At 45.8% G+C, this 19,384-nt stretch overlaps 1 protein-coding gene across 2 annotated transcripts in view; it reads left to right on the top strand.

Moving 5' to 3' along the window:
• The window catches only part of LOC119182063 (snRNA-activating protein complex subunit 4), a 79,556-nt gene extending 64,128 nt beyond the window's left edge, over positions 1 to 15,428 (top strand). For both annotated transcript variants that reach the window (XM_075869456.1, XM_075869455.1), the window contains one exon: positions 12,790 to 15,428. In XM_075869456.1, the coding sequence (XP_075725571.1) occupies positions 12,790 to 13,305 (516 nt within the window). In that variant the 3' untranslated portion in view covers positions 13,306 to 15,428. The remainder of the gene's footprint in view (positions 1 to 12,789) is intronic.
• Positions 15,429 to 19,384: the final 3,956 nt, after the last annotated feature.

Below are 19,384 nucleotides of genomic sequence, written 5' to 3'. Positions count from 1 at the left end.
CCTGGCAGGGCTGTGTTCTCTTACACCAGCATTTTTATAGAGTTATGCGATATCAGATTTAAAAGAGTTGGCTGCAAGCCTTACAATTTGTTGCTGTCCCATTTATTGCTTCGCCATTCCAGTGAAGCTGTCTTTCTTTCATAACTTTACGGCAGTGTTTGGAAAAGAAATAAATGATGGAAGTAACGGTGCTGGAAAAATAAAGGCTGGTGTCAGTTTCTGGGAACAACTTGAGGCTGCTCTGCAGACCGTACTTTTTTGTTTTTCAAGATATCTGGATGAAACTATCAGGGCCTGTTGGCTACACTAAAACTAGAGGAACTGAATAGTTTCTCGCAGCTGTGTTCTTTAGTTCCAGAGTTATGGATGTCTAACTGGGTTGTTCTCCTGGGTACTTGAGGAATAGTATTGAGAAAGCTCAGGACATAGTAGAAAGCTAAAATTTATTGTGGTCATTTTTTGATAGATATCCCAGGATACAACAAAGCCGTTTCTTTTTTAATTTTCTCTCCGATAAATATTCATGCGACTTTGAATTTAGTGTAGCTAGTAATTACCAGGTTCATCAAAACTGAAATGTTATAAGTTAACAACACCAATTTTCAGACAAAGAAGCTGCTTGTACTCTGGAAAAGTCATTCACAAATGGGATAAAAAAAAAGCACACAAATTTGATGAGCAGTGTTTGAGTTTCAGCTTTCCTCAGCACCACAACTAGCAAAACAATCCATTCTGAGAAAACGGGCCTAGAAAGTTTGACACTTGCATTTTCTTCAGAAAGCTTAAGCAGAATAGCTAGAAGTATTTGGATGCACTCTTTTCTTCTTTCGCCTCGTCTACATCTTTTGGTTTCGTTGGTAATTTATTTTAGGCGTAAAGCGTCGAAGTGCTGGGTCCGGCAATCTCGGAAACACTCGGTGTCATGCTCAATACAGGCCCACCGATTTTTCGGGCCTGGGGGGGACCGAAAAAAAGTTCAAAAAATCGAACAGTCCGAGAAATTCGTTTTTGTGAAAAATATGAACTTTATTCCATCAGGCAGGCTTAAAAAAGTCCATGATTCTGTCTTGCCTCATACTACGCTTGGAAGCAATTTGGTTCGCCCGTATTTGTGCCAAGGTGACATCGTCACCGTAAATGCTTGATAAAAGCGTCATCGCGGTGGCGATCTCCGCTGCCGACAGCTGCGGACAATCATCGTCGTCATCATCCGAACCGCTCTCCGACTGCGGTACAACCTGGCAGAGAATTTCTTTGTCTGTGAGCTCCGCGCAAGAAATAGTCATCGTCCCCATGAGCGAAGTCTTTATACAGGGAGTTTTACAATAACGTTTTCGGGCGTTGCGGGTATAGTGGACGCATTATGAGCCTTAGAATAGTGCTTGCTCCCCCTAGGGAAAAATTTAAGGACTTTCGCTTCGACCGTAAACTCAAATGCACGGAAGCTACAGACATCATTTTGCGGACCTCACGGGCTGTTATCCCTGCACGCTATTTCAGATTTTCTGCGGGCGGGCCGCGAATGCCGACTCGTGTTACGACGAATGCGCAGTGGCAGCGACCGCACTGCAAGGGCTCGCGATGCGCTATTTTAAAGCTCTATAATGTGATTGTGGCAGGCACATTCACTTCGCCACTGCGCAGCTCTGCTTACTCCCTGTGCGGTGCGATGACAACAGTGCTGACCACAATGGCTGACCAAAGACAAAAAAATGTGCCGTGCCGCGTTTTCTAAAGCAGACACGGCTTCCGAAACTTGAAATATGACATTTGCTTACCAATCTTGGGTTGAGAAAAGCCATTTTAAAATTAAGCCACTAAGCTTAGTCACGCCGGCGGAAAACCCAACATGGCGGCGTCCGTACAGGTTCGTAGTGCATCCCAAAACAAGCGATTTAGTCCGAAACATCGGGCGTAAAAATGCATTAACCCTTGGGGAACCCTGACGGTGCACTTTTGAAGTACGAAATATCTAAAAAGTCCGAATTTTCGAAGTCCGAAAAATCGGTCGGTGACTCTAGCACTGATTCGGAGCACGTACTAAGTCCCGCAATCTCTGAAGCAGTCAGTGCAATCGAGGCTTCAGCCTTACTCAATGTGTAGTATTCTCGACTGGGGACTGCTGAAAGCACTGTTCCGCCGCTGCAAGCATCCACGCAGTCGGCAGTCGCAGCCGAATAGTGGCATCGCGACGTTGTACAAACCGCATAGTGTGCCTCCATGCAAAGGACCTCTGCACCATCTTCGGCATCGTTACCGGCATCGCATGCAACAACTAAGACGAAGAACACAGAACTAGTGGAAAAAGAAATTGATATGAGTGCAAGAGGCAAAGAGCAACGAAGAAGACGCCGGCCGAGGCAGATAACAACGGGGCGAGCGAGGGTCATCGGAGGAAGGGACCACTCCTGCTGCTGTGCAGCAACCAATGGCGGGCGTGCTTTCTCCCGCAAGATATGAACGCGCTGCTCTAGCCAATTATCGCACCTCATTGCTTCATGGGAAAATGCCAATACCGTCTCAACCATGCTGCCGACGCCATTCTGCAAGATTGCAAAGGAAAAAGAATTCGCACGCAAAACAACACCAAAACGTCGCCATGCCCTGTATATATATGTGTGTCATAGAAAAGCAACAAAAAAAAATTCAGTAAAGTACTTCCTGACGCGCGAAAGCGGACGTGCAACCTTCTGCTCTTGAGCACACGGCATTAGCCACTGAGCCATGAAGGCACATGTCCCTCAACCCTTACACCACTTATCATTGCGGTGCCGATCTCGTGGGAAACAGCGTATTTTCAGTGTCATCGGCGAAATGGCAGAAAGGGCACACTCGGCGCCTTGCTCGTCGCGACGCGGACCTTTCGCTCTTGAGCACACGGCATTAGCCACTGAGCCATGAAGGCACATGTCCCTCACTCAGCCCTTACACCACTTATCATTGCGGTGCCGATCTCGTGGAAAACAGCGTATTTTCAGTGTCATCGGCGAAATGGCAAAAAGGGCACACTCGGCGCCTTGCTCATCGCGACGCGGTGGCACACGCTCATTTTCTATGCGCAAGTTGCCCATCTGGGAGGAGGGGTGGGTGGGAGGTAGATGTTTGTGTGTGCGCACGCTCATCTCGCTGTGGAGAAAAATCGTACACCTTGGACTTTCACCGGGACGATTGTGTTGTAGTTATCGGGTGCACAAAGGTCACTTCGCTCGCTGCACAGTGCCCATTTGCGAAAATATAGAGCTTTTCAGACACAGCGAAGTAATAACTGTGACACTTTTTCTGTCGAACTCGTCTGTACATATGAATATGTGCATCATTTCTGCGTGAGCAGGGCACTGCACGTTTTGATCTGCTTACCATTCTTCATTCTTCGAGTGACATTTTAGTTTGTTGCTATAGTAAAACCCCGCTAATTCGGACTTCACGAGACCGGAGAGAATGTCCGAATTAACTGAGGGTACGAATTATCGCGAGTACGAACAAAATACTTCAAAAATGTCTCCTACACCATCAAACTTCTATTTCTTAAAAAAAGTTTGTGATCACGGTTTGCTTCACGGACGCAATGTGCGACGAAGTCATAATTTTGCAAAGTTGTTGCAGGTGGCTTAGTCCGCACACAGTGTTCGAGGAAAGCATGCATATGTCCTCCAAAACGGCCAACGCATGCGCAGCCTCCGTCATTGTGTGGCATGGACACGCGTCTGCATCACTTACGTTCTTGTCAGCCGGTTCCCCTTCGCCGTCCAAGACTTCGGCGACGATATCGCTGTCGGTGACTGTGCCAGCTACGGCAACATCGCTGTCAATTGCGAAATAATCGCCAAGGAGCACATCAGCTGGCATGATGCTCACATAGCGGCCGTCTTGCTCTTCGCCGGTTTGCTCATCAGCCACCACACCCGGATCCGCAGCGTCGTGCACGAAGTCGCTATGCCTAAAGCAGTTTGCGACTACTGTAGGCAGTGTGTTGTTCCACAGGTATGTCAGCATATGGATTGCGCTTAGCATGCTTACTTCGTACTGCTTGCTTGACTCCATGCAGAGCAACATCCGCTCGAGTACCTGCCGTCAATAGCGGCTTTTGACGAACTGTATGATTGCCTGGTCCCATCAGCGGCAAGGAAGCTGTTGTGTTCGGAGGCAGGAATAGCAGTTCAATGCTTTCGAGGCCGGACACCTTCGTGTGCACACTACAGCTGTCTAGCTTGAACAACTTCCGAGACTTGGCCACAGAGTGGCGGTCGAGCTGACGCAGCCAAGCTTGAAAAAGTTCGGCAGTCATCCAAGCCTTTCTGTTGAACCGGTAGTCGACAAGCAGCTGCTTAATATTCTTAAAACATCTTGGCTTCGCGGGCTTCCCGATCAACAACAGCGGCAGCCGCTCTGTTCCGGTCATGTTAGCAGCCAGAAGAACTGTCACGTGCTCTTTACTTCATTTTCCACCGATGCACGAGTCCCCCTTAAACGCGATTGTCTTGTCAGGCGGAGCCTTGTAAAACAGCGCTGTCTCATAAGCGTTGAAAATGTTGCTCGGCTCGTACATAGAAAGGCCCGCGGATAGTGCAGATCACCAGTCCTGCACAACACTTTTGTCAACTGCACCTCTTTCACCACACACGTTGCGGAACACCAGCCCATGTCGCTTCTTGGAGCTGTCGAACCAGCCTTCCGACGCACTGAAGGAGTCAATGTTTATAGTCACCACGCACTTCCCTGCTTGTGCGCAGATGAGGGGGCCAGGCCGCTCAAGTGCAAAGGCGCATCGCGCGAAATGGCAATCCAGCGCTACATCGCTTCTTCTAATTTGGGACGCGCTGCCGTTCGAAGCCTTTTGCTTTGGTTGCCAAACATGTCCCTGTCATACGCTTGCATAATCTGCTCTTCGTTCTTCACGTAAGTGCTCAGCGTGCTTTTCTTCACATTGAACTTTTCCATCACTTCTTTTCGAGATGCTCCAGCTTGCAACGCCTTTAATATTTTCACTTTTGCAGCGAAATCCTTTGGTTCGTACTTAGCCCTTTTTGCTGCGGCAGGTAGGGCGGTTGGGGCCGCAGTAGACGGAGGGGACGCCATCCTGGCGTTGCTCGCGCGGTGGTCACGCGCGCGTGCACAAAGTAGACAACACGCACACACGCACAAAAAAAAAAAGAATGCGCGGTGATAAAAACGAAATAAAAACCGGCGAACTTTTCAAAAAACAGCAAACAGTAAGACTGTAGATCGCACTGATCACTTACAGATAAATAATTTAAGAGGGCAGACTGGTCATTGGGACTGAAAAGTAACAAAAAAATTCGTTTTTCTATATAGACACATTTGGTTTTTGCAAGTATTTTTCTATCTATCTGCCAATTTTCACACACCAGGAAGTGGTAATTTTTTTGTAATGTCATTCTAACGGTCCAGATTCTTGATGCTGTTAACATGCAGAACCTGCAAAAAAATGGGAAACAGACTGCGAGGCTTCTATATCATTTGCCGGCACCTGTGTTCGAAGCTTTGCTATGAATTTATGAGCACCTTTATGAGGATTGCAAACATGCTCACCAAGATTGTTGCTTTTTGAAGAAGCTGTGTGTTTTCAATTCTTTTCATGTTTCTCAGAGAAGTAAATTTACGACTGTTCAATTTTGAGGCCTCAATATCTCTGCAGCTAGGGCAGGTATAACAATAATTCTTCTTGCAATCGAAACCTCTGTGTGTAGAATGCAAGTATGGTAGCAGAATTCATAGCACAAGTCTTTTTAAAAAATCACTCATCAAAATTGTAATATAATTTCAACTGCTTTTGAAGATGGATATGGTTCACTTTGTTGTAAACTAACCAAGAAAGGCCTTAAAAAAAAAAGTCTTGCATACTTTCACTCTATAGTCATTAGTATATGTTCGAATATCTTAACTAGCACTTTTAATTAGCACTTTTTTCTTCTATAGCAGCCTTAAAAAATAGGGGATCAACTTAAGTTATCTCAGGAACAAGATGAGTTACAGAAAAACCAATTAAACATTTGAAATCAACAGAAAAAACTGCATAGTACTGTGCAGTTTGATCAAGATCACTGAAAAAATAAACAAAAAATGTCTAAGACCAGTCTGCCCCCTTAAAGCACACTAGAGGTGAGCAATCCAACTCAACAGTCATACAAACATGCTCGACGCGGAAGAAAAAAAGGACAGGCAAATCCGTGGATTGCTCGTTACTGATGACAGTAGCGATGCACTGCCTTGTATTTTGGTTGTTTAAACCACCATGCATGTGTGTGTGTGTTTTTTAGGGGGGGGGGGGGGGGTGCCTCCAAGATGTACTACCCATAGACGAAGTTTTGAATCTCAGAGGCCACAATCTGATGCGAAAGTTGTTTAGGTGTGCTGTCGATTCGGCCAACAAATTCCGCTGCTTCTTCCCCGTCGAGACTCGACCGCGGTCGTGCGTTCGAATTAACTGAAGTGTGGCCGAATTTGTCCGAATGAATGAGAGTTTTCAGTCATAGAACAATGTACATTTTGGACGGGACCGGACGCCATGGCCGAATTAACCGAAAATCTGAATTAATGGGGCTCGAATCAACGAGATTTTACTGTATCGCATTCATTGCGACTTTTTTCGTGCTCCTCTAAGACGAACGGAGTGCCTCCTTTCTACTTCGACTAGAGGCCTCCTGCGCGGGGGTATTGGATGTTTTCGCATGCGCCCTCGTGGTAGAGATGGGCCGCATCGTTTGATCTCTGCTTCAATCACGTTCGTTGCCCCCGCTTGCGGAGTTTTACCCGCGGATAAAAAGTACGATAAGTGGGGATATGTTGTAAATTCCGAAGTGATGCGGAACATGACGGCAATGGCGAGAAATCGTCGGGAGTGTTCAAATAATTTATGTCACAATGATGAGGCTATTGTACAATTTAGCTGAGTGTTTGAAAAATGCAGCATTGAACAAATGTAGCTTCGCAAGTGCTTTGAATGGGGCTAAGTCTGCTCTGAATGTTCTTACTGCTTTAAGGGGAAACATGGTGTGTGGAGATATTATCTGTATTTGTGGACCAAACATGATGAAAACATACGTGCTTATGTAGTTTCTCCATTTGATTTCAAGTATTCAAAAATATTTATTGTAGGTCAATTCATTTAGAAGATACACAGTGCTGTCACTCTTGTTTTCGAAGAGAATAGAAAAGAAAGTGCTTAGCAAAAAGGAAATATTATTGCATAGCTAGACAGTGCAATCAACAATAAGTGCAATGCTGCAAGCAGATTTCAAATTAAAGAAAAACTAGTGATTCTGCAGATGATGAAAGTTGAGGAGTCATGTCATGGCTATCATATAAAAAGAAATTTAATACCTTATAAATTTATATGGGCAGCAAATGGAAATTCTGCTTTCAGCACTTTGTAATACACAAATTGGGCTCTACGGTAATGAAAAAATTGTTGCTCTGGCTGTTCTAGATTGCAAAATATCCACCCGACAAACTAGTAAAGTCACAAAAAAAGCATGTTTTCAGAAAACTGAGAAAAAGAAATAAAAATCATTAATTTACATAACTGCACTTGAAAATGCTCAGTATGCACGGGGAATGTAGTCCTTTTGACTATGAGTCCCTGTGAGGCGCTTTTTCGGGGACTGGTGCATGTTCTCCGTTGCTTGTAACTTCTTGATTGATGCTGCCGTGCGCCTTCAATCCTTTTCAGCCATGCGGCTGCGGCTTTGCCAGCTGGGGTTTAGGCTCAGCTCTTTCATATTGTCTTCTGATGCCTTTTTTATTGCCTGCATGAGCACTGCTTCTGCCACGGCTGCCTCCACCATGAATAGCGAAGCATGTCGCTCTTTTGGTGCCAGCGCTGAGATCATTGAATGCAGGCATTCATTGTTATTTTGGGTTTTCCCTCGCTAGCATCGTTGCAACAGCTTTCTGTCTGACAAGCGCTCATAAATGAAAAAGTAAGGCTTGGCAGACATATGGAGGCAGCTTTCGACGGTGTTTCAGAATGGGCTCCCCCTTGGCCTTTGCCGCATTTTGTTTGCACCAGGAATTTGGACCAGGTGGGCACAGAGTGTGGTTTGCCACATCATCATTGGGCGTGATGTGATGATAAGTGGCCATCACTGCTGTGTGCATAGCATCAACATCACCACTGTGTGTCTTCAGAGCCCACCCATAAGAATTGGTGAGCTTGAAGATCAGGTATCCTGTCAAGCGGCCCTTTCCCCCCAGACTCTCAAGTCCAGGGCCTTTGTGTTTTGCAATCAAGTTGCGCAAAGCAGTGCCCATACACTTTTGAACATGATTAATGCAGTCCTCTTCTTCCACTGGGACTGGGATATACCCATAAACATTATCTTCTCTTCATCATCATCATCAGCCTGACTACGTCCACTGCAGGACAAAGGCCTCTCCCATGTTCCGCCAGTTAACCCGGTCCTGTGCTTGCTGCTGCCAATTTATACCCGCAAACTTTTTAATCTCACCTGCCCACCTAACCTTCTGTCTCCCCCTAACCCGCTTCCCTTCTCTGGGAATCCAGTAAGTTACCCTTATTGACCAGCGGTTATCCTGTCTACGCGCTACATGCCCGGCCCATGTCCATTTCCTCTTCTTTATTTCAACTATGATATCCTTAACCCCCGTTTGTCCCCTAATCCACTCTGCTGTCTTCTTGTCTCTTAAGGTTACACCTACCATTTTTTTTTCCATTGCTCACTGCGTCGTCCTCAATTTAAGCTGAACCCTCTTTGCAAGTCTCCAGGTTTCTGCTCCGTAGCTAAGTACCGGCAAGATACAGCTGTTATATACCTTCCTCTTGAGGGATAGTGGCAATCTACATGTCATAATTTGAGAGTGCTTGCCGAATGTGCTCCACCCTATTCTTATTCTTCTAGTTACTTCAATCTCGTGGTTCAGCTCTGCGGTTATTACCTGCCCTAAGTAGACATAGTCTTTTACAACTTCAAGTGCACTATTACCTATCTCGAAGCGCTGCTTCTTTCCGAGGTTGTTGTACATTACTTTCGTTTTCTGCAGATTCATTTTAAGAGCCACTTTTCTGCTCTCCTTGTGTAACTCCGTAATCATGAGTTGCAATTCGTCCCCTGAGTTACTCATCAATGCAATGTCATCGGCGAAGCGCAGGTTACTAAGGTATTCTCCATGAACTCTTATCCCTAACTGTTCCCATTCTAGGCTTCCGAAAACCTCCTGTAAGCACGCGGTAAATAGCATTGGGGAGATTGTGTCCCCCTGCCTTACACCCTTCTTGATTGGTATTTTGTTGCTTTCTTTATGAAGCACTATGGCAAGGTAACTGCAGCTGTCCCCGTCTATGGGGTCTCGACGAGGCGAGCGCCCCGCCATGCTCTCGGAGTGAACGGACACAGCAGTGAACGGACCTGCATGGCATGCGCGGCCAAAACGTTAACAGCAAAGGTTTTATGCGTTCATCGCTACATACGCGCGGTGAGCTCCACGACGACGCAGTCTCCCCACAGGTCGAACACACAAAACGGAACTTCACGGCGAGTCTGAATTTCCGGTGGTCGCGGACAATCTGCAGTTCTCCGTTGCATGCCTTGCACTTGGCAAATGCCAACAAAGCGCTGTTCACTGCGACCAAATCTGTAATTGTGAACATGGTTCCATCAGGCGGACGACAACTCCGATAAGTTATCTTCGGCTTTAGCTCGCTCCTCTTCCAAGTCAGATTGCTGCCGATAGATTGTATCTAGACGCACGCGACCGCTGCTCGAAGGCTCCGCGACTGACAGGGACTTTGCACAAGCTCCGTGACAATTGATGTGGTAGCTAGGCCTTCCGTGGTAGCGTCGACGACTTGGCCATGGGACGCGAAGAGAGTAGCGTCTCGGGGGTTTTGCTGTATCACGGAGCACTTCTTGAAATTCGCTACTAGTGTCTTTCGCACCTTTTTTGCACCAAACTTGTGCCGTGTGCGGAATTTGCGCTCAGGATTTGACATCGAGAAACTTTTCTGCTGACACTGAGGCAAAATAGCGCTCATGGACGCGCGCCTCAATACCCGGAGCAGACGAAGCCAGGAGCCTCCACCAAAAAGGAGGCAAGCTCAAGTCACGTGCACAAAGTAGCGAATAGGAAGGTGCTCTGATGCTTTTTTTTCCCACTCATTTTACAAGCTTCCAATGGTTAAATTGGACCCATTCTGGTGGGAATTTGAAGGCGAAAGACGGCTCTCTCAAATGAGACCAAGCGGGCCGCGCTGGCACACATGAAAGGGCAGGGGTGCGTCACGGAAAATGTGCGATTTCAACATCGATTTCGGCTCAGATTTAGCTAGAAATCGCAGTGTAAAGGGTCTTAGCGGCTAAAATAATGATATTATAGGCATGAAATTCACGATATAAGTGGACTTGTAGCTGTAGATTTCAATAATGCAATAAAAAAAAGTTTTTTTGCGATTTTTCGGTCTCCACAACCCGTGTCCCCCTTTAAACTTGCTCAAGAAAGCCCTTCTGGCTGCTCCAAACCTGTTATAAAAGTGGAACTCTGAACAGTACCCTGTTCCATTGTATAACTCTATCTATAAGTGTCTGCCCACATGGAATGGAGTTGTTCAGTTTTCAGTCTTGACCCCGCCTTGGAGATGAGCAAGATGGCTGGATTTGCAGCATTTGCCGTATAAAAAAAAATTGCAGCATATCCACGGAGTGCATGATGATGAGTGGGGTGAGGCATACATCTGTCCGTTTATTCTTGCTTCCGTGCGTCCATCAGGGCATCTGTCTGTCTGTCTGTCCGTCCATCCATCTAGTGAACATTCCAAGTACTGCCATCTCGCATCTTTTCATCATATATTCAGCATATAGAAGTACCGCCATCCAGCGGATGTTCCAAGGACTAAACAAGAGGTGGCATCGCGCACTTTCTTACGGCCTGTGCTTCGTGCCTACTTCCCCCCTTTCACCGCCTCTAATTCATGGCTATATACTTGTTCACTATGTTCATGGCACTGGGGCCCAACCCTCGCCAAAGCTTGCCAAAACCAAGGAGGTTACGCACAGCGAGTTTGCTGTCTGCTAGTTTGTCTGTCCGTCTTTCAGTGTGTCCATCTAGTGACCACTCCAAGTACCGCCATCTCGCATCCACTGTGGCACATAGAGCGGGTATGTGCCATCGGTGGCTAGTACCTACTACTACTACATACATTGTGGACGCACGACCCACGCCTTAAGGAGCTTGACCCCTAAAGGCATGTTTACAAATTACATGCTGTTGCTAGGTCGCTGTAAATTGTGGGAGCGGCGGCCACAAGCATTAAAAAGAACAGTGCAGCAGCCGCTGGTAGCGGGTGGTTGTGGCCTGTGTTCCGATCAGTAAACATGGTTTCTGTCGGTCTTCGCCTCTTTCCTGAGAAGGTTTCGTGCTAGCCTCAGCCTCAAATCCCTACAAAATTTATTCTGCACGCCACGCAACTGAAATATTTACAATGCTGACTGAACCGAGTAGCAGCCAGCAAAGCGATCTTGCATCTGCAGTCTGAGTGGATTTGGTGAAAAGTCGACCGAGTCTGCTTCTCCGTACACTTCTGCACTTTTTTCTGCCGACATACTGCATGCTCGGCATAAAGGATGCCCTTTGTCTTCGCACGAGGCCCTAAATAAGCTCGCACTGCATGATCACGCTTACCCACTTGCACACAACGTGGGCGCAGTAGACAGACAGATGAATAGTGGCACGTGTGTGAAGGCTCTAGTGGCCGTTCATGGTGCTGGTGGCGGGCCAGCGCAGTGAGCGCACTGTTTAACCACCAGTAGGTACTGAATTTTTCTCGTCCTTGGCATAGAAAACCAAGTTTCAGTGAGACGAAGTGACAGTGTAGTCAAATAAATTTCCAATTCTACCGACATCAGTTAACAGAGGTTTAAATGTACTTAATCCAAATACATCTTTGTTAATAAAAGAAGTTGGGAATTCTTGTCTGCTAGGCTAGGTGGTTTATTGATACTGAACAGTTGCCATGAACCATGCACCATAAATGAAGGGCCAGTGATAGAAACGGCGCTGCTTGTGAAATTCGGGTCTCTGTCATCATTTATTTATTTTTTCATATTGCTTGTTTCATGAATGTTTGAAATTGTGTGTTTTTCAATACATGTCTTGAGTGCCTGCTGGCATTGCAAAAAAGAAAATACAGTAGACTCTCAGTAAACGGAAATCTGGTAAACAGAACTACTGCTTAAACAGAACGATTGCCTCTGCAATGCTTGGTTTCGGGCTTGTATTCTGCATCAATGTTCACCTCTCAGTAAACGAAACTCCTGTTAAATGGAACACATTTTCCCGGTCCCTTCAGGTTTTGTTTACTGAGAGTCTACTGTGTGTGTATATACATGTGTGTGTATATATATATATATATATATATATATATATATATATATATATATATATATATATATATATATATATATATCTACACACACACATACATACATATATTGTTTGGATTGGTAGATGCTTGGCCAGACAGTTGGTCCTGCTTCTGCTTTGTTGGCCTGGTGCAAGCTCCTAAAGTTGGGCTTTGTGATAACATGAAAACATCATGCTTGCAGCATGGCCATGAGATGCCATGCTTAGTTTACTTGGCTCGGCTGCCTAGCTAGACCCCATGAAGTAAGTTTGACTGCAGTTACCAATAACTTACATTGCTATCCTTTTGCTTTATGCCTTTTTTTTTATGAGACGTGATTGGCTGTATTTCCACAGTTTGCACTCAGCCCGTGAAGCATACAGAAAGCCTTTTCTGTCCCCCCTTTGTTGCAGACAACGGTGGCTACCTACGGGAGGCTGTTGGATCGCTTTGACAGTGGTAGCATTTTGGAATCGTTGCTTGTGGGCAACAAGAAGTTTCCCGAGCTCTCCGCAGCTTTCGACACCGACAGCGCCGAGTCCATTTGCTGCACCGAGTGCGTGTCGCGAAGCCTCCTGGAGTTCTCGTCCGTTGCCACCGGCGCTCCGGTGCCCTGCGGTCGGTGCGAGGATTTGCGGGCCATGCGAAAAATTTACGATGTTCTGCAGGCACGCGTCATCTCGTACTTTTTCTGGCCCGCCGTCTTGGACTCCATGAACGTGGCCGAGACCGTGGAGCTCCCGGCGGAGCCGGCGAAGAAGCGCGCCAAGATCTATCGCAGGAAGGCAAAACTGAAGAAACCCTGGGTGAAGGCGAAGTGGATGCAGCGCAAACAAGCGGCTGCTGAGGCGGCGGCGGCGGCGGGTGCGACAGCACAGCAAGTCGATGCTCCAGGAGAGGACGGCAGCGCTGGACCCTCTCGCACTTGAGTGTACCTGCTAATTGTTTCAAACACGGAAACATTATGTTGAATTTGTTCGTGGCTGTGTCATGAAAAGAGACCGGATAGTAGGCAAATGGATATTTCGTTTTTTGCGTTCCTATCGTGCCATTTTGACATATGAGCACGAATCTGAGAGCTTTTGTAGTGTTTGGTGCCCATAAAGACCTATTTGAAATGTTTGCTCCCAAATTTTAGATAAGTGCCTAGAAATGCCTATTTGTAAAATTGGTGCCTTTATGAACGCTGTTTAATTTTCATATTTAGCTTTTGGGTACAACTGGAGACAGTTATTCATGTTCCCAGGCAAAATTGAGCTTTCGGAACACTGTGGGGTGCAACCAATACTCCCATCTCAAAAGTTCTTTTCAGCACCGTCATAGCTAAAAGGCTTCTTAGCCAATGGAAAGGCCGATTAGCCTCTGCACATGTATTCATTCGCGCCGCGTCGTCTGCTCGATATCTCGGCGCTTACTCGCATGCGTATGGAACGGGAGGTGCTTCTGTGCAGCCGCAGGACAATGAATAACAAATGTGAAAACGTGGAGTGTGATAAGGGAAAGAAGAGTGTAGAGAAAAAAGTCCACGTGGTTTTTGTTTTGTTTGTCATTTACTTAGCGGCGCTTCATTAGGTCGCATAAGAATTTTTACGTACACTTTAAGTTGTTGCATGTCCGATAAAAAGCTTTGCAGCACTATAATCTATATATTATCTTAATTGGTTAACTACAAGCCTCGAAAGCAAGATGTGAGAAGGTAAGCTTAAAACTTTTGCCTCTCGTCCGCTGTGGATTTCGCTGGCCAAATGTCTCCCCTGCCCTCTTCGGTATCGTAGCATCTCTGAGCCAGAAGGCCACACGACGCAGACATATCAACACGTCATGCGCAGGCAAGCACAGATCGTGCACGCAATCTATGTTGTCATTTCGACATTTTCTGTATTGTACTGCATGTTTCTATTGGATGGAACTATCTATGCACGTACGTTTGGAGAGGCTGCCAGGATCCTGTACTTTCACGGCGATACACAGCGTCGCACCACTAAAACTGCTATAAGGGATGATGCACCAAAAGCATGCCAAGCATTGTGAATGCTGGCACCGGCACTATGCGAGAATGGTGAGAACTCTAACGCAAAGGAACTTGCTCAATACGAAGTTACAAATAAGAATAGTGTGCGTTGATTCCATTTGTATGCTTTAAAGTATTTCTGCCAACATTCATACTTGTAGGCAGGCAGCAGTGTATACACAAATTACTCACGTCGCCTTGAATAATTCTCGGTGTCACGTACTACTTAGACGTGCTTGTATACGTCGCCTCCCCCATGTTGGGGCTGCGCCCGGGAGATGATGGTCAAGCAGCGTTGAATCTGACGTTTCACCTTTTCTGGGGCGAGTAGCATTTGCAAATCTTGGCGGATGAGACTGGGAGCGCCCATTGCATGCATTCCTCTTGCCTGCTCGAAGCTCTCAAACCTGGTTGAGGGCCCTTTAAGGTGTTCACAGACAGAAGAGAAATTACCTCTGTGCAGTTAAACCAAGTTAATACGAGGCAAAATGGCCTTTTTGTCCTATTGGCGCTCTGGCTATTTGCTCCTGTGTTGCCCTTCTCAGCCATGCCCAAAAGAAAGATCCAGGAGCGTGTTTATTCGACGGTTGATACTCAACTTGCCATGCTAGACTAGAAAAAGGGAGGCCATATTTTTCGAACTCTGTGGGAAAAACATTGAATGGCTATGCTAAGCTATTGGCACCATTGTACCGTCACAAACTAAAATATTTGTTTGCTTTTTTGTTGTAGACACAGATCCCGCACCCATTTCTTCAAAAATATGAATTGTGTCAAAATTCATTGCGCCTATATTTATGATTTCAGAGACCTAAAAGAATGTTTTACCCGCCTATTTATGGCGCCTAAAATCTAGTTCTTTAGTGCCTATGATTCCGGCCTCTAGTAATGAGACAGTCATAGTTACTGGTTGAATGTGATATTGTTTGAAGCCCGGGAAGTTTTTTCCGTGATTGTATTATGTAATTACGGTTGATTCATACATTTGTTCATCACTCTTCATGCAGTGTTCCTATAAATAAATTATTATTCTTGGTGTTACAGTGTGAATTGAGCGTTATTCCTCCTGCGCATTGTTGTAAAGCCTGCCAATCGCCAGTAGCAGCACTTCCCGCTGCCAGGAGTGTTTAGTGTGTCGAATGGTTACGCCCCGTACAAGGGCTGGGAAAGCTGGAAATTCGGGACAGGAAAGAGCGCCATGTGTCTTTTGTTGATGCAATATGTCAAGTACCACGTGCGGCACATCGTAGACGCTAAAGTTGAAATTTGTAAAGAAGGCATCGCATAAGAATTGCAATAATGACACGGGGGAAGAAATATTTAGGATGTGAAACTCCCATTGGATCGGGCGTCCGCAGGTGTCCAAATAATGTCGCATAGAATATATAAGTAACATGATCAGGCGGAGACATTTCCGTTGACGGCGCAAAGTTGCAACCACGACACATGCAAGATTTTGTTAAATTCTGAAAGTTTTCTTTCATTTCTCGTGAGTAAAATTTTTCTGTTTTCTTAGATGCTCAAGATCAAAATAATACAGAAGTTTCAAATAAATCGACCTGAAATTGCATTCTTGGGTCTCAGGAGGGTCAGGCAACCCCATAAAGTCGCTTCTTGATGAGGCATAACCGTGGCAAATTATCTACACTCGCAACTCGTAAAGCATCTTGCACAGAAGTTTATTATATTCAAAAATTAGTTCTGAAGATATGTCGCTAGCACAGTATCGAATTCAAGACTATTTTTTATTGACTTCGTTGTAACCAATATTTCGTTATATCGAGGTTTCAGTGTATACACGTTGGAATCTGTATCCTAATTTGAGCTATGTATATTGTGGATCGGTAATGATATGTGTTTTAAATGCTGCTGCTGCCTCAGAAGTGATTGATTCCCGAGATATTAAAAACACATTATTTCAGATGGCAGAGTATAGGGGGAAATTTTGAGCAACTTTTTGCGCCTCCTTACCCACGTAAACTTCCTTCTCTGTCCCAGCCCTTGTGGGACTAAATGTCGGCACTGCAGCCCTCTAGTTTAGATGGGTTTGAGGCACCTGTAATAGACCAGGAGGAGGAGATGACAGAAAGGAGCGAGTTGATCAGTAGCAAGGGGGTGATGTGTATGCGCTGAGGGCATTTACAAGTTGCAAACGAAGTCACTGAGGCATCGGTGGGATGCAAAAGCATGCTCTCGTGTTGCATGCGAGTATCTGTGTTTAAGTAAATAATCCTTCTTTTCTATGACGCTTGTCTTCAACGACACCCGAAGACAACATACGCTGTGGTTCACGAATGTGCATTCAGTGCAGAAGATCCCTGAATTGCAGGCTACCATCACATTCATACCAAACACTATATTCGAACTGTGTGCAATGGGGTTAGACCATGATGAAAAAGTTGTCACCCTTGATCAGTTTTTTGTGTTCTTTTTAGGATTGCATGGCATTCCACCGAGTAAATGTTTTGATCGCCTCTACCAAGGCTGTTGATACATTGCTGGCACCAGAAATTCAAATCGGACGCCTCGGAGGTTATGTTTACAAAAATTTCTGACGAATGACAGAAGTGCCTCGTTGTTTGCGCTTGCTGTCCACTAGCTGCATTTTTGCTCTCTTTCACGATTAAGTCGAAATTGTCTTCCTGAGAAGTGCATTCCATAACAGTGTATGATTAACAATGCATCTTGCTCGTAATTTTCTTAATTGGCACGTGTTGTGTCCAAAAGGGCCCCTCACAGTGACAAGTTGTTCACGAAGCTTCAGGGTTTTACATTTTATTGAAGGTAAAAATGAATTTGGTGTGATGTTCTGTGAGTGCATGCATCTGTGTTGTATGCTATGCAAAAAAAATAAGTGAATAATATTCGAGCTTATAGGTGTGACTGTTCATGAGCTCATAGCATGCTTTACCATAGCTAAAGCTGCATCTACTAAGCTTCACCATAGAGAATGCACAAAGTCGTTAAAGGATACAATGTACTTACCAAGGTCCTGCGAAGCTATCATTTGCCTCATGGCAATTGATGCAGAGCCCAAGCAGTTATCTGGGGACAGCTGCAAACAAACATTTATACTAATCAACTGCTATATCACTGAACATACCCTGCGATCTATAGCACCAATATCTGTAAGGTCTGCCAGACAGACACAGCTACGCTAACACACATGCTCTGGGAATGGGAGGCTAAAGTGAAGCGTATTTTCAATGTTCTTTTGGCGAGTTGGGAAGCCACTATGCGGAGCTCCAAGCTCGCCTTTTGGCGAGGTGGGAATCCGCTCTGCGGAGCTCCAAGCTCGCCGACCAACTCTCGGCAGTCCAGCAGGCCCAAGAAGCAGCGGAGAGGCAAGGCCTTGACGTCCTATAAGGAGGACCTCAGGTCGAGCCACTAATTTGCCGGACAATTCATAAAATTTTTCCACCACCACCATCTCATCGGTCTTATTGAACACGTAGGCAGAGAACACATAGGCAGAGAGTACGGGGGGGGCTCGGGGCTGCATCATAGGGGGCAGAGCCCCGCACATTGCTGGTTCGGGAAAATAATTAAGAGCTTGGCTTAGGCTCTCATCTATTGCCAACAGACTGTTGGCCATCCTGTCTTGCAGCTATTTCAAAGAGGCCCACTCCTTTTCCTTTCAGGCTTTTAAAATTAGGATCATGGGGCACTTTCTCCCTCCAGTAATATGAAAACTCTCCACCTATGCAGTCAAATTTCTCATTTTCAATGTTCTCGTTGAATTACCTTTATGACCGAATCCTTGTGAGAGGACAATGCAAATTACATGCCTCTGTGGCAAATATAAAGCAGTATAATGAGTTAACAAGTATGTTGGAAAGATTGGCTACAGCAAGGTAAGTGCATGCATCAGATTATGTACGAGTGTCTCTTAAATTGCAACTAAGACACCGAAGCTTTGCAACAAGCTATGACGTTGCTTAACAGACTTCAAAACCTCAACCGAATGCATTAAAACAAGCACTTTTATTCATGTATTTTTTAAATTTCTTGCCGATATTTTAAATTGCGTGTTGTAGCTGTGGATCTATATTCACGACCTCGCACGCTGCTCCCCACCACTGATGGAGTGCTTTGGTGGTGTTGAAACTGCCAGTGGTGTTTAAAACTGCAATGTGAATCTTGACAAACTGAAACATCTCTCTGAACACCAGCAGTTCGGTGAATTTACATTATTTTAGCACTGTAAAGTGTGCACTTTTGAAGAGTATAAGGTTGCTTTGTAGCATGTACTCGTCAACAACGAGGCGTTCTTGCTTAAAGGGGTCGTGAAACGCCCACTCTAAAGCGACAATGTGAAGCCACCGGCGTCCACACGCACCAACTAGGTGACGTCATCATAAGTAATTCTTCGCCTATCGAGGAACGCGGAACTTTTCGGTACTTGCGTTCGTGCAACTGGCACATTCGTCAGCGTCTTTGTCATACGCAATCAGCGTTAACTTGAACTCTGACGTCATATTAAACAGCATCCTTGTGGGACGCGGATCGCGTATGGCAGACGCTGATGAGCGCCTCTTGCACGTGCCCAATATGCCATAGAGTTCCGTGTTCCTCGATAGGCAACTGAGCAGGTCCACTCGGGCTGATCATACAGTTTGCGCATGTGGCTGCCGATGGTGCCACATTGTCGTTGTAAAGCGACCGTTTCACGACCCCTCCATATGTTCACCCAACGGAAATGTGAGTGGTGGTGGTAGTGGTTAGAGGAGGAAGAAGGCACCTAATTTCTGCAGCCCGATAGGGAGCTCGGTGCAGTGCCTGCGGGGAATGGGGGAAAAGCGGATAGAACTGATGGCTCGTCAATAGTTTAAGCAAATCGATAAATGCTCTGACTGAGATTATAAATGTTTGCAGACATTCCTATCAAAGTAATGCAGGCATGTGCAGAATTGCAGTGCACAAAAATTTGGACAGCTGCCCGCTGTCGGTGCAATGAGTGAGGTTCCTGGTGGCCTTCCCTTCTCCGATACTCGCAT

This window comes from Rhipicephalus microplus, chromosome 7 (genome assembly GCF_043290135.1).
Source record: "Rhipicephalus microplus isolate Deutch F79 chromosome 7, USDA_Rmic, whole genome shotgun sequence".
In the NCBI taxonomy this organism is placed as follows: domain Eukaryota; kingdom Metazoa; phylum Arthropoda; class Arachnida; order Ixodida; family Ixodidae; genus Rhipicephalus; species Rhipicephalus microplus.
This window is presented reverse-complemented; position numbering and strand designations above follow the sequence as displayed.